The sequence below is a fragment of the Rhinoderma darwinii genome, chromosome 4, assembly GCF_050947455.1.
Source record: "Rhinoderma darwinii isolate aRhiDar2 chromosome 4, aRhiDar2.hap1, whole genome shotgun sequence".
Classification (NCBI taxonomy): domain Eukaryota; kingdom Metazoa; phylum Chordata; class Amphibia; order Anura; family Rhinodermatidae; genus Rhinoderma; species Rhinoderma darwinii.
In genome coordinates, this window is record NC_134690.1 from 28,379,414 (window position 1) to 28,400,753 (window position 21,340).

General features: G+C 42.5%; 1 protein-coding gene across 1 annotated transcript in view; it reads right to left on the reverse strand.

The window, feature by feature from the left end:
* CLIC5 (chloride intracellular channel 5) overlaps nt 1-20,901 on the reverse strand; it is a 161,415-nt gene extending 140,514 nt beyond the window's left edge. The window contains exon 1 of the mRNA XM_075863831.1: nt 20,173-20,901. Coding sequence (XP_075719946.1) covers nt 20,173-20,661 — 489 coding nt within the window. The 5' untranslated portion in view covers nt 20,662-20,901. The remainder of the gene's footprint in view (nt 1-20,172) is intronic.
* Nucleotides 20,902-21,340: the final 439 nt, after the last annotated feature.

A 21,340-nucleotide genomic window follows, 5' to 3' on the forward strand; every position in this document is an offset into this window, starting at 1 on the left:
AACACATGAATTGACCAATCACAGCACCCTCTCGATTCGTGACACCTGCCCATGTGACCCCCCGCCGTCAGCTGACAGCCAGGGGTCATCATCGGCCGCATCATACCGAACGCGCAGGCGCAGTGGAAGCCAAGGACGTATCGCCCGGACTGCCAAACACGAGGAGGTAAGCGCTAAAAGATGATGTATAATAAGTATATCTTGCGGGACAGTATAACACCGCAAGTAGGCAATCTCACAAAGCAACTCAAAAGTAAATAAACACATATGAGGTGGACGAAGTTGCTGAAGTCCCTATTCCTTAGAAAGACTGACAAAACGATCTCTTTATGTGTTGGCTAATCAGTGTAGCCATCTCAAATAAGTAATGCAAAATGCAGATAAACACTCACCCACCCCAAGGTAAACCACCTATAGGGGGATGGTATCACACATTTAGATAAAACATGTATAATTAGTCTGCTCATTTAAACCTGCTGGTTGTATACATTCCAGTCTATGGATCCATTGCGCTTCCTTCCGTAAAATCAGGTTGTCCCAGTCCCCTCCTCTTTTGGGGGGTCTGACAAGTTCAATTGCTTGAAACTTTAACACTGCTGCCTGGCCTTGGTGTTTCGCATGCACGTGTTTAGATATTGGGGTGTCCCTACCATGGATAATATCTCCAACATGCTCCCTAATACGACGACGAAATTGTCGTGCTGTTTTACCCACATAATTTAGGGGGCATGGGCATGTGATTAGGTAAACTACTCCCGCTGTCTTGCAATTGACATAATCCCGAATATTGTATTCTCTCTGTGTGACAACACTGGTAAAACTATTCCCTTTAAGAATGAAATCACAGGCTTTACAGCTACCACATCTGAAAGTACCTGGTATTTGTCTATCCAGCCATGTACCCCTAGGTGAAATGGGGTCGAAACAGCTATGCATGACTCTGTCCCTTATATTTTTCCCTCTCCGATACGTGACAGATGGCCTCTGTGTGATCTGATCTACCAAATCTATATCAGAACTGAGAATACGCCAATACCTATTCAGTATCTGCATAATGTCATTTTGTTTTGAGTCATAGGTGCCTATGAGTCTGGTAACTTGTTCTTCTTTCCGTTTTTTAGGGACCAGGAGACATTGCCTATCTGCATCCCTTGCTCCCTCATAGGCCTTCCTAATAACACTCTCGGGGAAACCTCTATCCTTCAATCTTGTTTTGAGTTCCTGGGCCTGGCACTCAAAATCACCCATAGAGCTACAATTCCTGCGTACTCTCATGAATTGGCCTTTCGGAATGCCACGTTTGAGGGAATAGGGATGACAGCTATTCCATTGCAAAAAACTATTAGTTGCTGTTTCTTTCCTATGTACCTTAGTACGGATTGTACCTCCTTCCGTTTTTGTGATTTTCAAGTCTAAAAAAGACAGTTCAAACTCACTGATCTCACATGTAAACCTAAGTCCTACATCATTTTTGTTGAGGGCTGCTACGAACCTATGGAACTCATCTGCTGTAGAGTTCCAGAGAATCAGCACGTCATCAATATATCTAATCCATAATCCAACGGATGAAGTCCAATTGACAAATTTGTCCCCAAAAACATTGCAGTTATTACAGTTTGTTCTTGAAAAAAACATATTTATTTTTGAAGATAAGATCTTTCATCAGCAATGTGGTACTGCAATGGGGAGTCCTGCTGCTCCCACCTATGCAAATTTATTTCTTGGCTGGTGGGAGGAGACAATTGTTTTTGGGGACAAATTTGTCAATTGGACTTCATCCGTTGGATTATGGATTAGATATATTGATGACGTGCTGATTCTCTGGAACTCTACAGCAGATGAGGGAGCAAGGGATGCAGATAGGCAATGTCTCCTGGTCCCTAAAAAACGGAAAGAAGAACAAGTTACCAGACTCATAGGCACCTATGACTCAAAACAAAATGACATTATGCAGATACTGAATAGGTATTGGCGTATTCTCAGTTCTGATATAGATTTGGTAGATCAGATCACACAGAGGCCATCTGTCACGTATCGGAGAGGGAAAAATATAAGGGACAGAGTCATGCATAGCTGTTTCGACCCCATTTCACCTAGGGGTACATGGCTGGATAGACAAATACCAGGTACTTTCAGATGTGGTAGCTGTAAAGCCTGTGATTTCATTCTTAAAGGGAATAGTTTTACCAGTGTTGTCACACAGAGAGAATACAATATTCGGGATTATGTCAATTGCAAGACAGCGGGAGTAGTTTACCTAATCACATGCCCATGCCCCCTAAATTATGTGGGTAAAACAGCACGACAATTTCGTCGTCGTATTAGGGAGCATGTTGGAGATATTATCCATGGTAGGGACACCCCAATATCTAAACACGTGCATGCGAAACACCAAGGCCAGGCAGCAGTGTTAAAGTTTCAAGCAATTGAACTTGTCAGACCCCCCAAAAGAGGAGGGGACTGGGACAACCTGATTTTACGGAAGGAAGCGCAATGGATCCATAGACTGGAATGTATACAACCAGCAGGTTTAAATGAGCAGACTAATTATACATGTTTTATCTAAATGTGTGATACCATCCCCCTATAGGTGGTTTACCTTGGGGTGGGTGAGTGTTTATCTGCATTTTGCATTATTTATTTGAGATGGCTACATTGATCAGCCAACACATAAAGAGATCGTTTTGTCAGTTTTTCTAAGGAATAGGGACTTTTGCTATTTCGTCCACCTCATATGTGTTTATTTACTTTTGAGTTGCTTTGTGAGGTTGCCCACTTGCGGTGTTATACTGTCCCGCAAGATATACTTATTATACATCATCTTTTAGCGCTTACCTCCTCGTGTTTGGCAGTCCGGGCGATACGTCCTTGGCTTCCACTGCGCCTGCGCGTTCGGTATGATGCGGCCGATGATGACCCCTGGCTGTCAGCTGACGGCGGGGGGTCACATGGGCAGGTGTCACGAATCGAGAGGGTGCTGTGATTGGTCAATTCATGTGTTGCCGCCGAATAGGATGGGTGGAGTTTAGCGTTTATAGTAACCTAGCGCCTGCAATGAAGTATGCCGTTGACATCGATACGTGCATCTTCCCGTGACGCACAGCGGAATATCCGCTGTTGAATACTAATATCGCTGGTGATGAGGCCAGAGTTACCAAGATACGGACCCCTGAGGATGAGTATCTGAAACGCGTAGGGTCGTTTAATGTCTATGGAATGTATGCATTGGGGACAATTATATTGTGTTACACCCAGCGTTAGGAGATCCGATTTTGTCGGACACCTATGCTTTAATTAGGGTTTGTACTACTGTTGTGCCCTGGGTATATGCTGATTCCTACTAATATCGTTTAAACACAGAGATATAGGTATCATATAAACTCAGTGTTTTTCTGTTTAATACATTTTTTAATTTTCACGGTGGGGCTTATGTCACAGTGGTGTTTTACCCCTGTTTTTAAACTAGTTACTATTAAAGATATCTTTTTACTTAGTTGTCATTTCAGTGAACCTTATAATTAAATTTCTTTATATTGTTGGAGCACAATTAGATTTCTATCTAACTCTACAGTGAAATTGTGGCTCCCATTTACCCCAGAATCCAAATCCTTCAACCTCATGTCACAGTCACATAGGGTCCCGAAATCAGAGATGTTAGATGTTTACTATGGTTTGCACATTGATTTTTTTTTTCTCCAAGAAATGAGTGGCTCTTTTGGGTCAAGGAGTCAAAAAATGATGTTTTAAAACCAAACCAACCAGGGCCACTATTTTCTTAGGGAAGAAAAACTACAGGTGACCACAGTATTCCCACCATGTCAGAGTCAGGAACAGGTACAGCTAAGGTAGGTCTACAATTTGAGGACTTCAACAAACAGCACCTCTTATCTCAGCTTCCTAGACCTCGATTGTGTCCCTTGTAGATTGTGCCATACAGCCCCCCTGTAGACAGTACTATACAGCCCCCCTGTAGACAGTACTATACAGCCCCCCTGTAGACAGTACTATACAGCCCCCCTGTAGACAGTGCCATACAGCCCCCCTGTAGACAGTACTATACAGCCCCCCTGTAGACAGTGCTATACAGCCCCCCTGTAGACAGTGTCACATCCAACTTGTAGATAACGCCCCCATCTCCCCCCTGTAGATAGCGCCATCCAGCCCCACTGTAGATAGCGCCATATAGCGACCCCCTCTCCTGTAGAAAGCGCCATATAGCGACCCCCAAACAAACAAAATAAAACAACATCATATTCAAAAATTGTAACCACACGGATCTTCAAATAAGTGGTTTCTATGTTGTAATCTTTTTATATCATCACCCACAGCTTGCACTGTGCCATGGCCATTCTTCTACCAGTACATTAAAAAGGATAATCAATATGGTTGCCCAGCTGTTTTTGGACTTGTGTATCCCAGGGGTTGATGTTGGAAAGCAATAATGACAGCCATGCTATTTGATGACATATAATTGTCAGCTGATCCTAAAATATCCTGAGGATCATTTGTTACTCAATATCAAGTGTTGTTTCCATTACTACGTTAAAGAAACAGGAACTTATATAGATTTTCCGGATTCTGTAAATCCGGTGCAAGTGGTTAAAGGGGTTTTCCCATAATCAATATTTATCACCTATGCACGGGATAGGCTAGGTCCCCCACCGATCACGAGAACGGGCTTATTTGGCCGTGCCCGGGAGCCCCATATGCATGCTCGGCCACGGCTCCATTTTTTTCTATGGGGCTGTTGAAAATAGAAATGAATGGAGCGGTGAACCCCCACAGTCAGATATTTTATTACTTTTCCTATGGATAGGTGATAAATATTGATTATGGGAAAACTTCTTTAGGGTAGGTTCACACAGAGTTTTTTGAGCCATTGAGCGTCGCGGGCAAAAAAACACTGCGAAATACGCTTTCTCTGCCTTCCATGTCAATGGGAGGTCAGAGACGTAAACGCACGAAGCTAGGGCGTGTCGCTTCTTTTTCCCGCGAGACGGTTTTTCCGCTCGCGGGAAAAAAGCGCCTCCGCCTCCCATTGAAATCAATGGAAGGCATTTTCGGATGTTTTCTGGCACCGTTTCGGTATCAAAAAATGTGTCAGAAAACTCTGTGTGAACTGACCGTTAACGTTTGGCTATAATATTGCAACAAAAACATAAATTACATTATATGTGTAAAATTCTATGAATGGGAGCAATAAGTGTAGAGCGTTTATAATACCTGAAGAGAACTTAATGCTCCCTCCAGATTGGCACATATGATGCCCTATGGGCACAATTAAAAGGGTTGTCACAATATCCAATGATATTGTCAATGTCCCATATACATTAATATATTAAAAAGTTCATACTAGCTTATCAACAACCTCCTGTCTTCGTACAGGACCCCTGCAGCTCTATTACTCTATCACAGGAGTGATGCAGAATGGGTGGTCCATTTCTCAGGGGTAACCTGCTGTCCGCTGTGTGTCCTGTGCACCGTTGGCCAAAGAAGAGCTGCAGGGCATGCGCATGCGCCATCTTACCGCACAGAGTGAGGAAGCGAGCCGCTATACTGACATGGTGAAGTGAAGGTCTGCACATGCTTGGCCTGCAGCAATAGAACTAAGGGGGGACGTAATAGGAAGGGCGGATTTGGCATTTCTGGGGCCCCCAAGCAATGTTATATCTGGGGGCCCTTTTAGACTAATCAAGACTAATGCTGTCTTAGTGCCCCCGCTCCGTAATAATTCCCCCTTAATGCCCTCCACAGTTAAAATGTCACCTTAGTGCCCCCTCACAGCAATGATGCCCCCTTAGTGCTACCTCACAGTAATTATGTCCCCTTAGTGCCCACCTCACAGTAGTGATTCCCCATTAGTGCCCCCTACACAGTAGTGAGCCCCCTCAGTGGCCCCTACAACGTAATGACACCATATTAGTGCCCCCTTCAAAGTGATGCCCACTTAGTTGCCCCCGCAAAGAAGTGATGAGCTGTTCGTGCCCCCACACAGTAGTGATTGCCCCTTAGTAGCCCCCACTAAATAATGATGTTCGGTTTGTGCCCCACACACAGTAGTGATGGGGGGGCAACTTAACAGGTGGGGGGCAAAAAGTTGGTATTACATGTTTTTTCACACCTGTGATTCCCTTGAAACAGAAGTCTAGTCCAAAGTAGTTTTAGGGTGGGTACCTTGACATGCAAACCTCTTGGCACCATTCGATTTCCAAGAGGGCTGATAGAAAGGAGAGGAGGCGCCATATATATGTATATATATATATATAGCAGACAAAAAAAGAGACAGCACTCCAAAGTAGTGGATGAAAACGGTGATGTGTTTTCATCACCCCACAGGCAGGCAGCGTTTCGATCTAGCTCAATGGGATCTTTGTCAAGCAATGACTGACATTCAAAAATGGGTTTAAAGGTAATAAGTCGCTAGAAAAAAACTTTTTTTTTTTTAGTTAAACAGTTAGTATATAAATGATTAGACATTGTTCTAATCTTTTTAATTTTTTTCAACAGGTCAGGAAATATTATAAATTAGATTCTAATTTATAACATTTCCATGTGCTGGTCACTAGAGGGAGCAATTCCCAAAATTGCAGCATTGGCATGTAGTAAAGCAACCTCATTGATTTATGCTGCAAAATTTGAGAAGACACACTCGCTCTAGCGGCCTCAAACAATCCCCCCTCCTTTATCCTGGCTAGTGCCAAGCCTCCTACACCGTGTGCCGCCATTTTTTGAGCGAATACACAGTGTAGTAGGCTTGCATACAGTGGTAATCACACACTAAAACACGTACATACACAGTAATAACTTACCTGCCGCTGCCGCCGCTCCCTCCGGTCCGTCCGCTCCCTCCGCTTGCTTCTGAGCACATGTCCGGAAAACATATTTTCCACAAGAAAATGGCGCCGGACGTCGCTCGGCCGAAGACCTTCCATTTGGACTGTGTGGGAGCGGCGCATGCGCCGTTCCCACACAGACGGCGTACGCTATAGTGAATGGAACGGCTCCCGTTCGCATTCTCTATGGGGATGTATGTGCCGTATTCCATCTCTGTATGTGTCGTTAATCGACACATACAGAGATGAAAAAAAAAATGGCAGCCCCCATAGAGAAGTAAAAGCTAGAAGAAGAAAAAAAAGCAAAACACAAACACACAAACAAATAAAATTTCTTTTAATAAAACACTAAAAGCAAATTAATATAAAAAAATTAAATTTCGCGACACCCGTCCTTTAAATACCCCAGTGTTACAATAAAATAAAACATACAGATGAAAAGGCAGAGGATCAATAATGAAATCATAACAATTACATCATGTTACATAAAGCGCATAAAAGGCGTTATACGAAAACCCTCTAATAAGTTCAAATACATTGGTGATGTGGAGAATCCATAAAAAACATAATGCAATCTACAGTGAGGGGAAGATGTCACTCGCTGTGCTGCGGTACTATTTTCTCTATACTTTTGGCCTACAAGCTTGCCCGCTGTTCCTTCCACTATCATGTCTCGTCCACAAGATGTTCAACATGGATCTTCACCCCCAGATGTCTTCTCCTGCAGCAGAGTTGAGGAGGACCGCATACTGCGCGGACCACAGGGGGGCGCTACCTTCTTACTGACGCCATCTACTATAGATCTAAAGGAAAAATTGGAGTAGGATTCCAAAAGACGTGTTCATCTGGACCTACATCTCGCCACTCTTGGGGAATACCACAAGTTACGCAGGGTCCCACGAGGTCTGAGATCTCAAATGAGGCCGAACCTTTTTTCTAACGATAACGATTTAAAAATACATTTTGCTCAAATGGCAAGCAAGTATAGATTCGATACGATCTTGCTCAATATTGAATTTCTTATTAAAGAGCTTAATGCACCGATACCGAAGATTTCTGAAACGGAGACACAATTGAGGACCGCTTTATCCACGCAAGATTTTGACACCTATATTGATTCTCTTATACCTTACCTTAGCAAGCAGAGAGTCACGCCTTGGGGGTTTCCAGGTGAGTAGCATTATAAGGGCATCAATTACCATAGAAAAATGTCAAATTTTTCCTAACTTTGTGGGAGCTGTGGAGGGGGAATCCCTGCAGAGATTCTTACCACCCATTATAAGAAGGAATGCAGCCAAACTAGTCTGCCCGCTGTCTCTCCAGAGGCGCCGTGGTCGGCATACAAGCCCTTGATACTGATTGAATAGGAGTTGCAGGAATCTTTATCATTACACCTCCTCACCAGCAGGGGTCACCAGTACAAAAACAAGTTCAGTATTGATAAATGTGGATCTGTTCTGATCTCCTTAAAGGGATAACATCCTATTTTTCCATAAAATATTTTTGCTAGCACGTCATCAGACGTGTTTAACCTTTTTAAAACCTAATCTTTCTTATCCCTGCAACTATGGAAGATTGTACATTTTTACAGCATAAATCTTGCCAAATAAGTGGAAAAATTAGAGTTTTTACATATTTAATAAAGAAATTATTATGCTTGTTTCGAATATAAATATAGTGTGAAAAATATATTTTGGCCGGGCAAAAAAAAAATGGTGAAATGCATTATTTGTGTGTATCCACATGAATTAGGCAGATTAAAAAATTCTCCTTTTGAAGTTTCTATTTTGCAAGATAATTGGTTACTGTGGAAAACTGGGTCTCGGAATATAATTTAGTGATGAGGCTTTGATGCAGCCTAATTTTGTACAAATAACTCGGATCGGTGTTCCTCGCCCATCTGAGTCCATAATTCAAGGTCGCTATGGTGACGTGTCCATTGTGACCACTTACCTGAATGTATTGCGGTCATTTTCATGTTGTTTTCCATTGTGTCGGCACATTCAATAACTTTATTAACATAACAGTGACCCCGAGGAAAATGCATTTCTGGTCTCGGAGGAGACATGTCTATTATTTACAGATGTAGCAGAGCTGAATTTGTTGCTTAACTCTTTAAAGCTGCATTGTTTGCATGTACTATTAAGTTAATGTTTGTGTAGTGCGGTGCATACAGAAGAGTGAGGGGTCCCATGGCAAAGATCAAAATGGCCCAGATTTTGCCCCCCAGGACAGAAGGGTCTGATGTTTGTTTCCCACTCCAAACCCGTTCCATGGGCTAATTCCCCATTTCTTGTTTGCTTATAATGCATTTTTTTCTGGAGAGGGGATATCACCACCCAGTAGCAAAGGGGATTGCACTAACCAGGACTGGGGCCCCCCTTTCTTTAAGGGTCCCATAGCAGTCGCATGGTCTGCCTCTATGGTATAGACACCCTATGTAAAACCCTATAAAACATATAAAATCATTATAAGTTGTACCAAATGACTATCTCAGCCCTGCTACATTGATAATTCAGCTCTGCTGCATCTATATTTGTACATCATGATGTTGCATGTCTTGTGTTATGGGAAAATTAGATTTAACTGCATAGAAATTTTACATTAAATAATAATTTGATCTTCACTATGGTCTTCAGAAGGCACCGTGAATTAGTGAATGGGACTGAGCTGCAGTACCAGGCACAGCCACAACCAAATCTGCGGCGCTGTGCCCGAGTAAACACTTCAGGGGATGTGGCTCTTGTTGGAGCACTGTGGTGCACTCATGTAGCTGATTTGTGGGTGTACCGGGATTTGGACCTCTACCAATTAGATATTGATGGCCCATTCTAAAGATAACCATAAATATTACAATCCCAGAAAACCCTTTTAAAATGAACGTTTCCAACATTTTTATAATCAGTCAGGAATAATTTATTTGTTAGGTGAGAATGAGAACAAATTCTGTCTGTAACTTCTCCTTTTCTATTTTTAGCGTTATTTATCTTGAAATTGATTTAAGATGTATAATTAATATGATGACATACAGGAGAATCTGTCCAATGAAATGTGTCCACCTTCATCCAGTAGAGACACGTCTCATATTTAAAGGGGTATTCCTATCTTCTAATATTATGTGACATCACTATGATACGGCGGTGGTGCAACCTCTGAGATAAGGGTATGTTCACACAATGTGTTTTCAGATGTAAGTCGGGCATTTTACGCCTCGAATTAAGCCTGAAAAAACGGCTCCATTACACTACAAACATCTGCCCATTGCTTGCAATGGGTTTTACGGTGTTCTGTTCCCACGAGGCAATGTTACGCGTCGCTGCCAAAATACGGCACGTAAAAAGACGCCCACGAAAAAGAAGTGCATGTCACTTCTTGGGACGTTTTTGGAGCAGTTTTTTATTGACTCCATTGAAAAACGGCTCCAATATCAGCCGTAAAATACGCAGCGAAAAACGCGAGTTGTTACAAAAACGTCTGAAAATCAGGAGCTGTTTTTGCCTTAAAACAGCTCCATATTTTCAGACGTTTTTGGTCACTGCGTGTGAACATACCCTAACCGTCTATCCAGAGAATGAAGAGACAGCTACTGGTCATATGTCATCCTATATATAATACCTTATAGGTGTCCTAATGAGGTACCATTTTACCCTGGCATTGCATAACTTATCCTGTACTGGTTCTGAGTTACATCCTGTATTATACTCCAGAGCTGCACTCACTATTCTGCTGGTGGAGTCACTGTGTACATACATTACATTACTTATCCTGTACTGATCCTGATTTACATCACATATTATACTCCAGAGCTGCACTCACTATTCTGCTGGTGGTGTCACTGTATACATACATCACTGTCCCAAGTGACGTCAAGGGATTCCCCGAGCACATCGCTTAAAGTAGTGCTGTGCCTGGGGAGCTGATGGTTCCCTGCTTCAGCATTGGGTTCAACTGTAAGTGCGTCCTGAGGATGCAGATACAGTTGACAGTCGGACATATTCCCATCCACCCGGGACAGCAGGATCAAGGACTGTCCCACTGAATCCGGGACGGTTGGGCAGGTATGATGTAATGTATGTGCACAGTGACACCACCAGCAGAATAGTGACTGCAGCTCTGAAGTATAATACAGGATATAACACAGGATGTAACTCAGGATCAGTATAAGATAAGTAATGTAATGTATGTACGCAGTGACTCCACCAGTAGAATAGTGAGTGCAGCTCTGGAGTATAATACAGGATGTAACTCAGGATCAGTACAGGATAAGTAATGTAATGTATGTACACAGTGACTCCACCAGCAGAATAGTGAGTGCAGCTCTGGAGTATAATACAGGATGTAACTCAGGATCAGTACAGGATAAGTAATGTAATGTATGTACACAGTGACGCCACCAGCAGAATAGTGAGTGCAGCTCTGGAGTATAATACAGGATGTAACTGGGGATCAGTATAAGACATAAGTAATGTTATGTACTGTATGTACACAGTGACTCAGCTATGTCTAAACATAAACTGTAAAATGGTGATAATCCTGTGTGATTATTGCTTGTACAAGGAAGGAATGGAGTATAGGCGTAGCTTAGCCCTTGTGCCAATACATCCTGTCCCATCCAGGACCTCAGCACCCGGCTTCACTGAGTAATTCCAAGGAAGTAGACTGTGAGACCTTGGTATATTTTCTACGAGTACAGTGCCCAGGTACAGCACTGCAGGGGGTGACAGGTGCATGTTCTGACTTGTTTGAGTTACACTATCGCCAGCTCATGTCCATTGTACCTGCGATCCCTTATAATACAGTTGTATTTGATATAATCAAGGACAGAGCTAGTGTACATAAACAGTCCGCTGATACGGAGCCGTCCATGCAGCAGAGGTCACACGTTTATTGTATTAAAGACAAATGAATCATCATGTCATTTTAAGGGTAATAGATGAGAACGAATGATATTTTGCAAGGCTGGATACATAGACGACTATAAAGTCTGAAAGTGACCATTAAATCTCAACTCCCACCATTAAATCCCACCATGTCACCCTGGCAGGGGTCCAGGGAGCTGAGATATTAAGAGCTTTTTGTTGGGATCCTCATAATGTACTGTAAAGTAAGTGTCCACCCTTGAAAGCCATTTTGGGGGGATTTTTTTTTCATCTAATCCTGTGCTGATTCATTTTCTATATGTATTTTTACAGCGGTCCCAGCTCTGTTTTACTGATACAGAGCTCCAAATCCCCTGCATAGACATAGAGTTAAATTATAACCTACTGGCTTCCTGCGATCACCACTAGGGGGAGCTTACTGCATACTGTTTTACATTGAACTCAACAATAAGTAAGTGTATGCAGTAAGCTCCCTCTAGTGGTGGCTGCAGGGAGCAGATATTTATTATTTAACGATACGGGGGAAAGTTTTCAACTTTCTGGAGCAGAAATGCCCAAAAGCTACAAAAATGTGATTGTTGGTTCGTTCACGGCTCTCAACATGTTAATAAGTGGGCGGATTTTAGCAGAAGAAGTGTGGTCATCCACTGTGCTATAAACTAGTGCTATAAACTGATGGTCATGTTAAAATTGCAGATTAACATGACTGTCGTGTGACCCGTGTTGAAATTTTTGTGATTATTGCCTGACTTTACCCCAATAGGAAAACATTGAGCTGTGGAGCACTGGACCATTGTCCCTGTTCCTGTCTGTGGCATGGAGCTAACATTGTAGTCGGTGGGGATTTTGCCAATGACTTAAACTTGGTGGCGCAATGGGGTAAAACAAATCTTTTTTTAACTCCATGACCTGGGAGAACTGTTTATTTCCGACTCCGAGCTGAAAAAATATTTAAGAAAAAGAATGAAAATGGAAAAAAAATGGATCTTCTAATAGAAATAAAGGAAAAACTAAGCAAACTTTCATACTTGCAAACTCTATATAATCTTCCCCAGGACTTTGTCCTCTTGACATTTACAAGGTATCTCTAAGGTTATAAATAGTTATATACTGTCATATATTAGTAGTGAGAAGCAAGAAAAACTATTACAGATCACACCCATGTGTCCAAGCCAAGCTGAATATAAAGGCTCCACCATAACATACAATCCTGGCGGCATAAAACTAAACTATAACTATGGTGTGATCATTATACCAGATAATTATAGCTAAAGAATAAAAAAATAAATAGTGCCAGTAAATAGGATTCTACATTGTAATGTATTATACAGCATCCGTGAATAGATACGGTAATAGAGGAGATTCAAAAATATCCCAAAATGTTTTTCTAATGGCCCCAAAGTGGGACATACTGAGCTCTGATTAGATGAATTCTTCATTCACCTTTACCCTTGAGGTAAAGAAAGTGACAACCCATCTGGCAACAAGAAGGTTTTCCATTTTCTAAGTTACCTTGGGGGGGACAAAAATGGGCAAAATGGTGCCGTGCTGCGCACCGGGTGTCTGGGTGTTGCGCTGTGCCCAGAAAAACATGACTGGTCACAGCCCCTTCATCCTCAGGATCAGTGGGGGTCCCAAAGGTAGACTTACCACTCATCTGAAAGTGATGGAATATCCTAGTGATCTTTACCCCACACAAAAATAAGATGCAATTGACAGTCTACTGTGTTGGCCATGGACGTGAAATAAATATTGTCCGAAAAGGCCCATTAGGCTGGGTTCACACGACCACATTAACGTCCGTAATGGACGGACGTATTTCGGCCGGAAGTCCCGGACCGAACTCAGTGCAGGGAGCCGGGCTCCTAGCATCATACTTATGTACGATGCTAGTAGTCCCTGCCTCTCCGTGGAACTACTGTCCCGTACTGAAAACATGATTACAGTACGGGACAGTTGTCCTGCAGAGAGGCAGGGACTCCTAGCATCGTACATATGTATGATGTTAGGAGCCCGGCTCCCTGCACTGAGTTTGGTCCTGTACTTGCGGCCGAAATATGTCCGTCAATTACGGACGTAATTAGTGTGTGTGCACATACCCTTAAGAAAGTTTCCCCCGATTATGGGTCATTAATTTGCTTTCTTTCTTACACACCACCGAACAAAGTCAGAAAATATGTCAAAATTTGGATCTGTCAGGTTGAATTTTTGCATCTAATAGATGGACATAACACGTATCTGACATAACACATATCTGACATAACACGTATCTGACATAACACGTATCTGACATAACACGTATCTGCCATAACATGTATCTGACATAACACGTATCTGCCATAACACGTATCTGACATAACACGTATCTGACATAACATGTATCTGACATAACACGTATCTGCCATAACATGTATCTGACATAACACGTATCTGACATAACATGTATCTGACATAACACGTATCTGCCATAACATGTATCTGACATAACACGTATCTGACATAACACGTATCTGCCATAACACGTATCTGACATAACACGTATCTGACATAACATGTATCTGACATAACACGTATCTGCCATAACATGTATCTGACATAACACGTATCTGACATAACATGTATCTGACATAACACGTATCTGCCATAACATGTATCTGACATAACACGTATCTGACATAACACGTATCTGCCATAACACGTATCTGACATAACACGTATCTGACATAACATGTATCTGACATAACACGTATCTGACATAACACGTATCTGACATAACATGTATCTGACATAACACGTATCTGACATAACATGTATCTGACATAACACGTATCTGCCATAACACGTATCTGACATAACACGTATCTGACGTAACACGTATCTGACGTAACACGTATCTGACATAACACGTATCTGACATAACACGTATCTGACATAACACGTATCTGACATAACACGTATCTGACATAACACGTATCTGACATAACACGTATCTGACATAACACGTATCTGACATAACACGTATCTGACATAACACGTATCTGACAACCTTTTTTGTGTATGTTTTTGGTGGCTTCAGCAAAAATAGAGGTGGAAAACCGATTAGTCACCCATCATCCATCCAACTGCTTCAATTCTCATGTCCGTGGCCAGGTCTAGCCTGTGCAAAAGACCTTTCCGGAGTAGAAGGAGTATGAATTTTCCAAAAAAGATTATTGCACCCTCAAAATGTTTTACAGGGTCAATTCAATCATCTATTAAAAAAACAGTGGGGAAGGAAAGTGTTAACACCTTCTGGCGGCACGAAAAGCAATCAAAGCAGTTGTCACCTTTCCAATCACCCAGACCATTTTACGTACAAGAACTATTTAAGTGAGGATCCTTTCATTCAGCATTTAATAATCCAGAAGATCTGATAATCAGGCATTTGCCTCCAGCGCAGGGAGATTTGGAGCTCCGTATTAGAAAACCTGGACTCTAACCCCTATATAAGGGTATGTTCACACGTTGCGCAAACACTAAGGATTTTCTGCAACGGATTTCAATGTGGAGAATCTGCGGTGTATTCCAGTAGCAGCAGAGTGGATGAGATTTGAACAGATCTTATCCACATGCTGAGTAAAAAAATCTGCTGTCCCGCGGGGCGGTCTTTTAATTCGCAGCACATCAAGTTATGTTTTGGAATCGCTGCTTTTCTGTGGCAAGATTTTCCCCATTTATTTTTGTGGCAAAAAATGTACGATTCTGCCACAAAAATGGCAACTCAGAAAAAAAAGCTTTATGTTGTTTAAAATGAATAAATAGGTTAAGGCTATGTTCACACGCAAAATCAAAAACGTCTGAAAGTACGGAGCGGTTTTCAAGGGAAAACAGCTCTTGATTTTCAGAAGTTTTTTAAGCCACTTGTGATTTTCGCTGCGTTTTTCGCTGCGTTTTTTCCAGACGTTTTTGGAGCTGTTTTCAATAGAGTCTATGAAAAACAGCTCCAAAAACGTCCCGAAGAAGTGACCTGCGCTTCTTTTTCGCAGCCGTTTTTTTACGCGCCAGTTTTTCAAAACGGCCGCGCAAAAAAACGGCACGTCGGAACAGAACGCTGTTTTTCCAGTTGAAATCAATGGCCAGATGTTTGGAAGCGTTCTGTGAAAAACGGACGAAAATAGGCCATGTGAACATATCCTAATACTTACCATTAGGGTGTTGCCATAGTGACAAGTTGTTCTGTTGTCTGTCCAGGCCATCCTCCTAGGATGACGTTTCTTCCCATGTAACTGCTGCAGCCAATCACAGGCTGCATCGGACACATGGGCTGCAGCGTCATCCCAGGAGGCCAGACTGCATTGACAACAGAGGGACACGTCGCCATGACTACGGAGAACAGGGTAAGTATAAGCTTTTTTTTGTTGAAACGCTGTTTTCCACAGCACACATTCCGGCCGAAAAACTGCACCACAATGTGTTGCGTTTTTTTACCAGAATTTCCCTGTGTGAACATGGCATGGCCCACAGGGCCCATGATCATTATTATCCAGGGGCCCAGATGATTTTCTGTCAGCTTAAATTCATAAATACTCATCACAGCCGTCTCATTTGGTAAAATACAGGCTGCCATAAACAGCATCTTTATCCAGCAGTGGAGAATCTGAAATTCTCAGCATGGCCAGAGATGTAACATGAAGATCCTGGGCCCCAATGCAACATTTGTAACCGGGTCCCCCAACTATCATGTGCCATTCATAATACTGCTGTCTGTTTATGTGACAGAGGGGCCTTTGAGCCCCTTCGGGCACCAGGGCCCAGGTGCAACTACTTACAGTTCGGGCACCAACATTGTTGTTTACACAAAGAGTAAGAAACCACTCATCTAATTAAATTCATTATTTTACGTCGCTGTTATCTGAGGCCGATAATGTGACTTCCTCTTTCTAATAAAAAAAAAAAAAAGTCTGAGTATAAAGTATGATCCAAAATGACAGAAGGCATTGTTTATATCACTGGTCATAACTTTTATGGAAATTCACTTAAAGGTGTTATCCAAAAACCCCTTAGGGCATGACCACACATGGCGGAATTCCTCCGCAACTGTCCGCATCCATGCCGCACAGAATCTGCGTTGCAGATTCTGCTGCGGATCTGCACAAAATGTGCAGTAAATTGATGCGGACTAGCTGCTGCGGACTGCGGGAAAAGTGCTTCCCTTCTCCCTATCAGTGCAGGATAGAGAGAAGGGACAGCACTTTCCCTAGTGAAAGTAAACGACTTTCATACTTACCGGCCGTTGTCTTGGTGACGCGTCCCTCTTTCGGCATCCAGCCCGACCTCCCTGGATGACGCGCCAGTCCATGTGACCGCTGCAGCCTGTGCTTGGCCTGTGATTGGCTGCAGCCGTCACTTACACTGAATCGTCATCCTGGGAGGCCGGACTGGAGACAGACCCAGGGAGTTCTCGGTAAGTATGAACTTATATATTTTTTTACAGATACATGTATATTGAGATCGGTAGTCACTGTCCCGGGTGCAGAAACAGTTACTGCCGATCGCGTAACTCTTTCAGCACCCTGGACAGTGACTATTTACTGACGTCTCCTAGCAACGCTCCCGTCATTACGGGAGCCCCATTGACTTCCTCAGTCTGGCTGTAGACCTAGAAATACATAGGTCCAGCCAGAATGAAGAAATGTCAAGTTAAAAAAGCAAGACGCATCCGCAGCACACATGACATGTGCATGACAGCTGCGGACTTCATTGCGGAACTTTGAATCTCCATTGAAGTCAATGGAGAAATTCCGCCATGAGTCCGCCACTGCTCCGCAACAGACAGAGCATGCTGCGGACACCAAATTCCGCTCCGCAGCCTATGCTCCGCAGCGGAATTGTACGCATCGTGTAAACGAACACTGCTAAATTAAAGTGAAAGTCAATGGAGAAACGGCTCCGCTGCGGATTAACGCTGCGGAGTGTCCGCAGCGGAATTTAAGTGAAATTCCGCCATGTGTGAACCCGCCCTTACCCTATGGCCTATTAGAGCAAAAAGAGTTCATAGAGTTGAGATCTGGAAAGAGCAGCTATGGACCTGGAGGACCCAACACGTCCCCATAAACATTATACAGGCAGCCCATTGATTTCCCACTGTAGAGGGAGAGGTATTGAGAGGTTCCCCTAAACATAACAGCGGACCATTGGCGGTTCCAGCAGCTAGACACCACCTCCATCAGTGGTCTGTGGGACCTACTCAAACAAGGTTTGTCCAACGTGGACAACCCCTAAGAACTACCTTAGCAGATAGTAGTCATTACTATGAAAGTTTAATAGATTATTGGAAGTAATCAGCATATTATTATTGTGTATCTGACAGACGTCATACCCATGATAATAAAGATAAGCGAGACTGTAAAAATTTGCCTTGCCGTTGGCGAGTCTCCTATTATGGGACCATTTTTTTACCCACAACATGCAGATCTGTAATACAAACCCATTATTACATGGTGGGGGTTATGGCTCCATAGAAGAAGATTTTCGAGTAGTCAAATTGCCAGTGAGGCAAACTTTTACCAATTTTTCCCATGCAGAACTATTCTCATTGCTTATACCCCTTCAACCCCTTCACAAATGCCCTATAAAGAGTATGTTGAGTGAATAAAGGGGTAACACCCTTTTGACCTCTTTCTATAATTGAAAACTCCATCCGGCATGGCTCTCTCGATACCCCACAACGATTATAATGTCTAAGAGGGACTCACCACACTAAAAGGTGTTGACCAAACTAGACAATGCCTTCAAATACATCTCAATGGGCATCGAAGACATTAACCTTTGAGGATCGGTGGAGGTCCCGGCAGTCGGACCTCTTCCGATCGCAATGTGATGGCATATCCTAGCAATATGCCATCATTTTGTGTGATGGGAATGCTCTAAGTTGGCGGTTTGATGGATGATTGCTTTTAATAGCACACAGCGGCTCCAGGGACCAGGCTGTCATTGTGACAACTTAATCCAGCTAATATGATGTGGATCTGAAATAATCATGTCCTTGTCACTAAAATGGCATCGAATATGAGTGCCAGGTTCCCAAATTCAAAAATAGACACTTTTCTCCTGCCTATAAAAAGAGAAATACTAAAATAATGAAAAAAGCAACAACAAAATCAAAGCTACGCATCTCCAGACACACTTTTATCATGCACCCTTTATAAAATGAATGCTCTATCCAGAATGCCAATGCCCATGCCATAATATGCCCACAACATGCAGAATGGAGGTTTCTCAAACCCACAAAAAAATAATCCTTGTTCTCTTTTTTTGCATTTGCTGTGCTGTGTTTTGTGACTCCAAATCTGTTCTGTGTCACAAAATTAATTTAGTGGTCACAGAATAAATTTTTGTGGGCACAGAATTTACGTTTGTGATCACTAAATCCATTGTGCAGTCACAAAAATATATTTTGTGTGCACAGGATTCATTTTGTGACCACATCAATAGTTGAATAAAAGTTTCTGTGTATACAGAATGTATTTGGGGTTAGTGTAATACATTTTGTGATTATGACATATTTTTGCTGTATTCTGTGTTACAAAATGCAGCAAAAATATAAACGGTGCCCCATACTGCCTGTCCGTATCTGCTCTTACCAAAAAAATATTTGTACCCAGGGACATGTACAGAGGCCAAATACAGGCCTAGTGAGGGGCATGCTAAGATCCTTAAAAGTATCTCTGATCTGGACAGTAAGGCTGGATTCACACACGTCTGTAATGGACGGAACGTATTTCGGCCGCAAGTCCCGGACCGCACACACTGCAGGGAGCCGGGTTCCTATCATCATAGTTATGTACGACGCTAGGAGTCCCTGCCTCTCCGTGGAACTACTGTCCCGTACTGAAAACAGGATTACAGTACGGGACAGTTGTCCTGCTGCGACGCAGGGACTCCTACAATCGTACGGGCTCCCTGCAGTGTGTTCGGTCCGGGACTTGCGGCCGAAATACGTTCCGTCCATTACGGACGTAACATGTTCGTGTGAACCCAGCCTAATGGCTACGTCAGGCGATAAATAACTCGTACATATTTGGTATTATTATACTAAGGAGAATTAGAGGAATATATTATGCAGTAAATGTATTTTTTTATACCAACTACTTTGCAATATCAAGTGAAAGAACCAAGGAAAGTTTAATTTTTTCCAATTTTTGTCCATTTTTCTTTATACATATGATGCCGGCAAACCAGAAAGATAGTGTTTCCATCTTGATGCCATAAGAAAGACCAATATGTACCAGAAAAAAAGGAAAACATTTTGGTAGACAATGAAATTAGAAAAAATGTCCACCTTTTAGAATATATAATTCCAAAACATATTAATGGTCCTAGAATACACAGGTAGTCAAGGAAAACCCAGCTAATCTTATAGAATCCTTAATAAATTTCACTTTACATCTCATCTATGGTGGCTATCACGCATTATCTACCTTGACGTAGAGAGAGATGTCCGCTTCTGGCGTCTCGTTGTCTACTTCATCGACATTACGATTGTTGTTGTACATTTGCCCAGTCGGGTCCAGGACCCGTGTGTACAGACCTTGTGGTGGGATATACTCCCGTGGAGAGGTGGGAGAAGTAGGATTTGATAAAGAGTTGACATGAGATGGCAAAAATTGTGATTTTGAAGTATAAGGAGATGTCGGAGTTGTTGACAATGGAGAAAGGGGTGAACTGTGGTTTAGGGCATTCTTTCCAATGATCAATTTCAAATTAGGTTTGGTTATGTTGCCGTTCTCCTCAACCCCATATAAATCATCTCCACCAGGTTGAGAAGATAGGCTGGTTGATGCTCTACTTAGAGGGCGCTCAGGACTCAGATCCATACTGTCTGGACTACTAGGGATGGAGTAGATTCTCTCATTATTCATCCATTGTTGGGGTAGTGACGATTCATACAGATGTCCAGCCTCCTGCATGATAGACTCTTTTAGTAGATATCCTCAACTGCTGATGGATCCCAGTCTTCAGGAACAGCAGAAAATTTGCAGAATGAAAGCACAAGTCTTAATTGTCCATATGCCTGAAGATCCAAGATACAAGTCGAATCTCCCAAGAATTGTCTGGTTATATGAAGAAATCATTGACAAGCGCCCCCCACCCTTTCCTCCTCTTGAGCTACAGAGATCAATGTGCAAAGAAAGGGCTGACGATACTGACTATAAAGGGTGCCAAGGGAGGGGTCAGCCGGCACAGCCTACCTAGGAGCTGGGCACGGTCTGACCGTACAATACAAACACGCACTCATACATACTCATCAGAGAAAAGCTAAGACTCCCTGATGCAACAGTTGCTATGTGTATGTGAATATATTAATTACAAGGTCTCTGATTGCAATTATTTGCCAGCTAGGGAGCAAGAAAGGAAGTAAATAAGTACAGAGCGCACAGAACAGCGAGGATTTACTGACGTATAAAAAATGAACAATAGACTAATCAACATACAAGACCATTCATGATACAACAGGATATCAAAAAGTTGTCAAGACCACACGGAGAGTAGTTTTTGACATGACATATTTTTATGCATCTGCCTATAGAGTACAGAGTTATTGTCTGAGGCAAAATAAAGTAGATATTTAAAACTAAATTTTTTTGG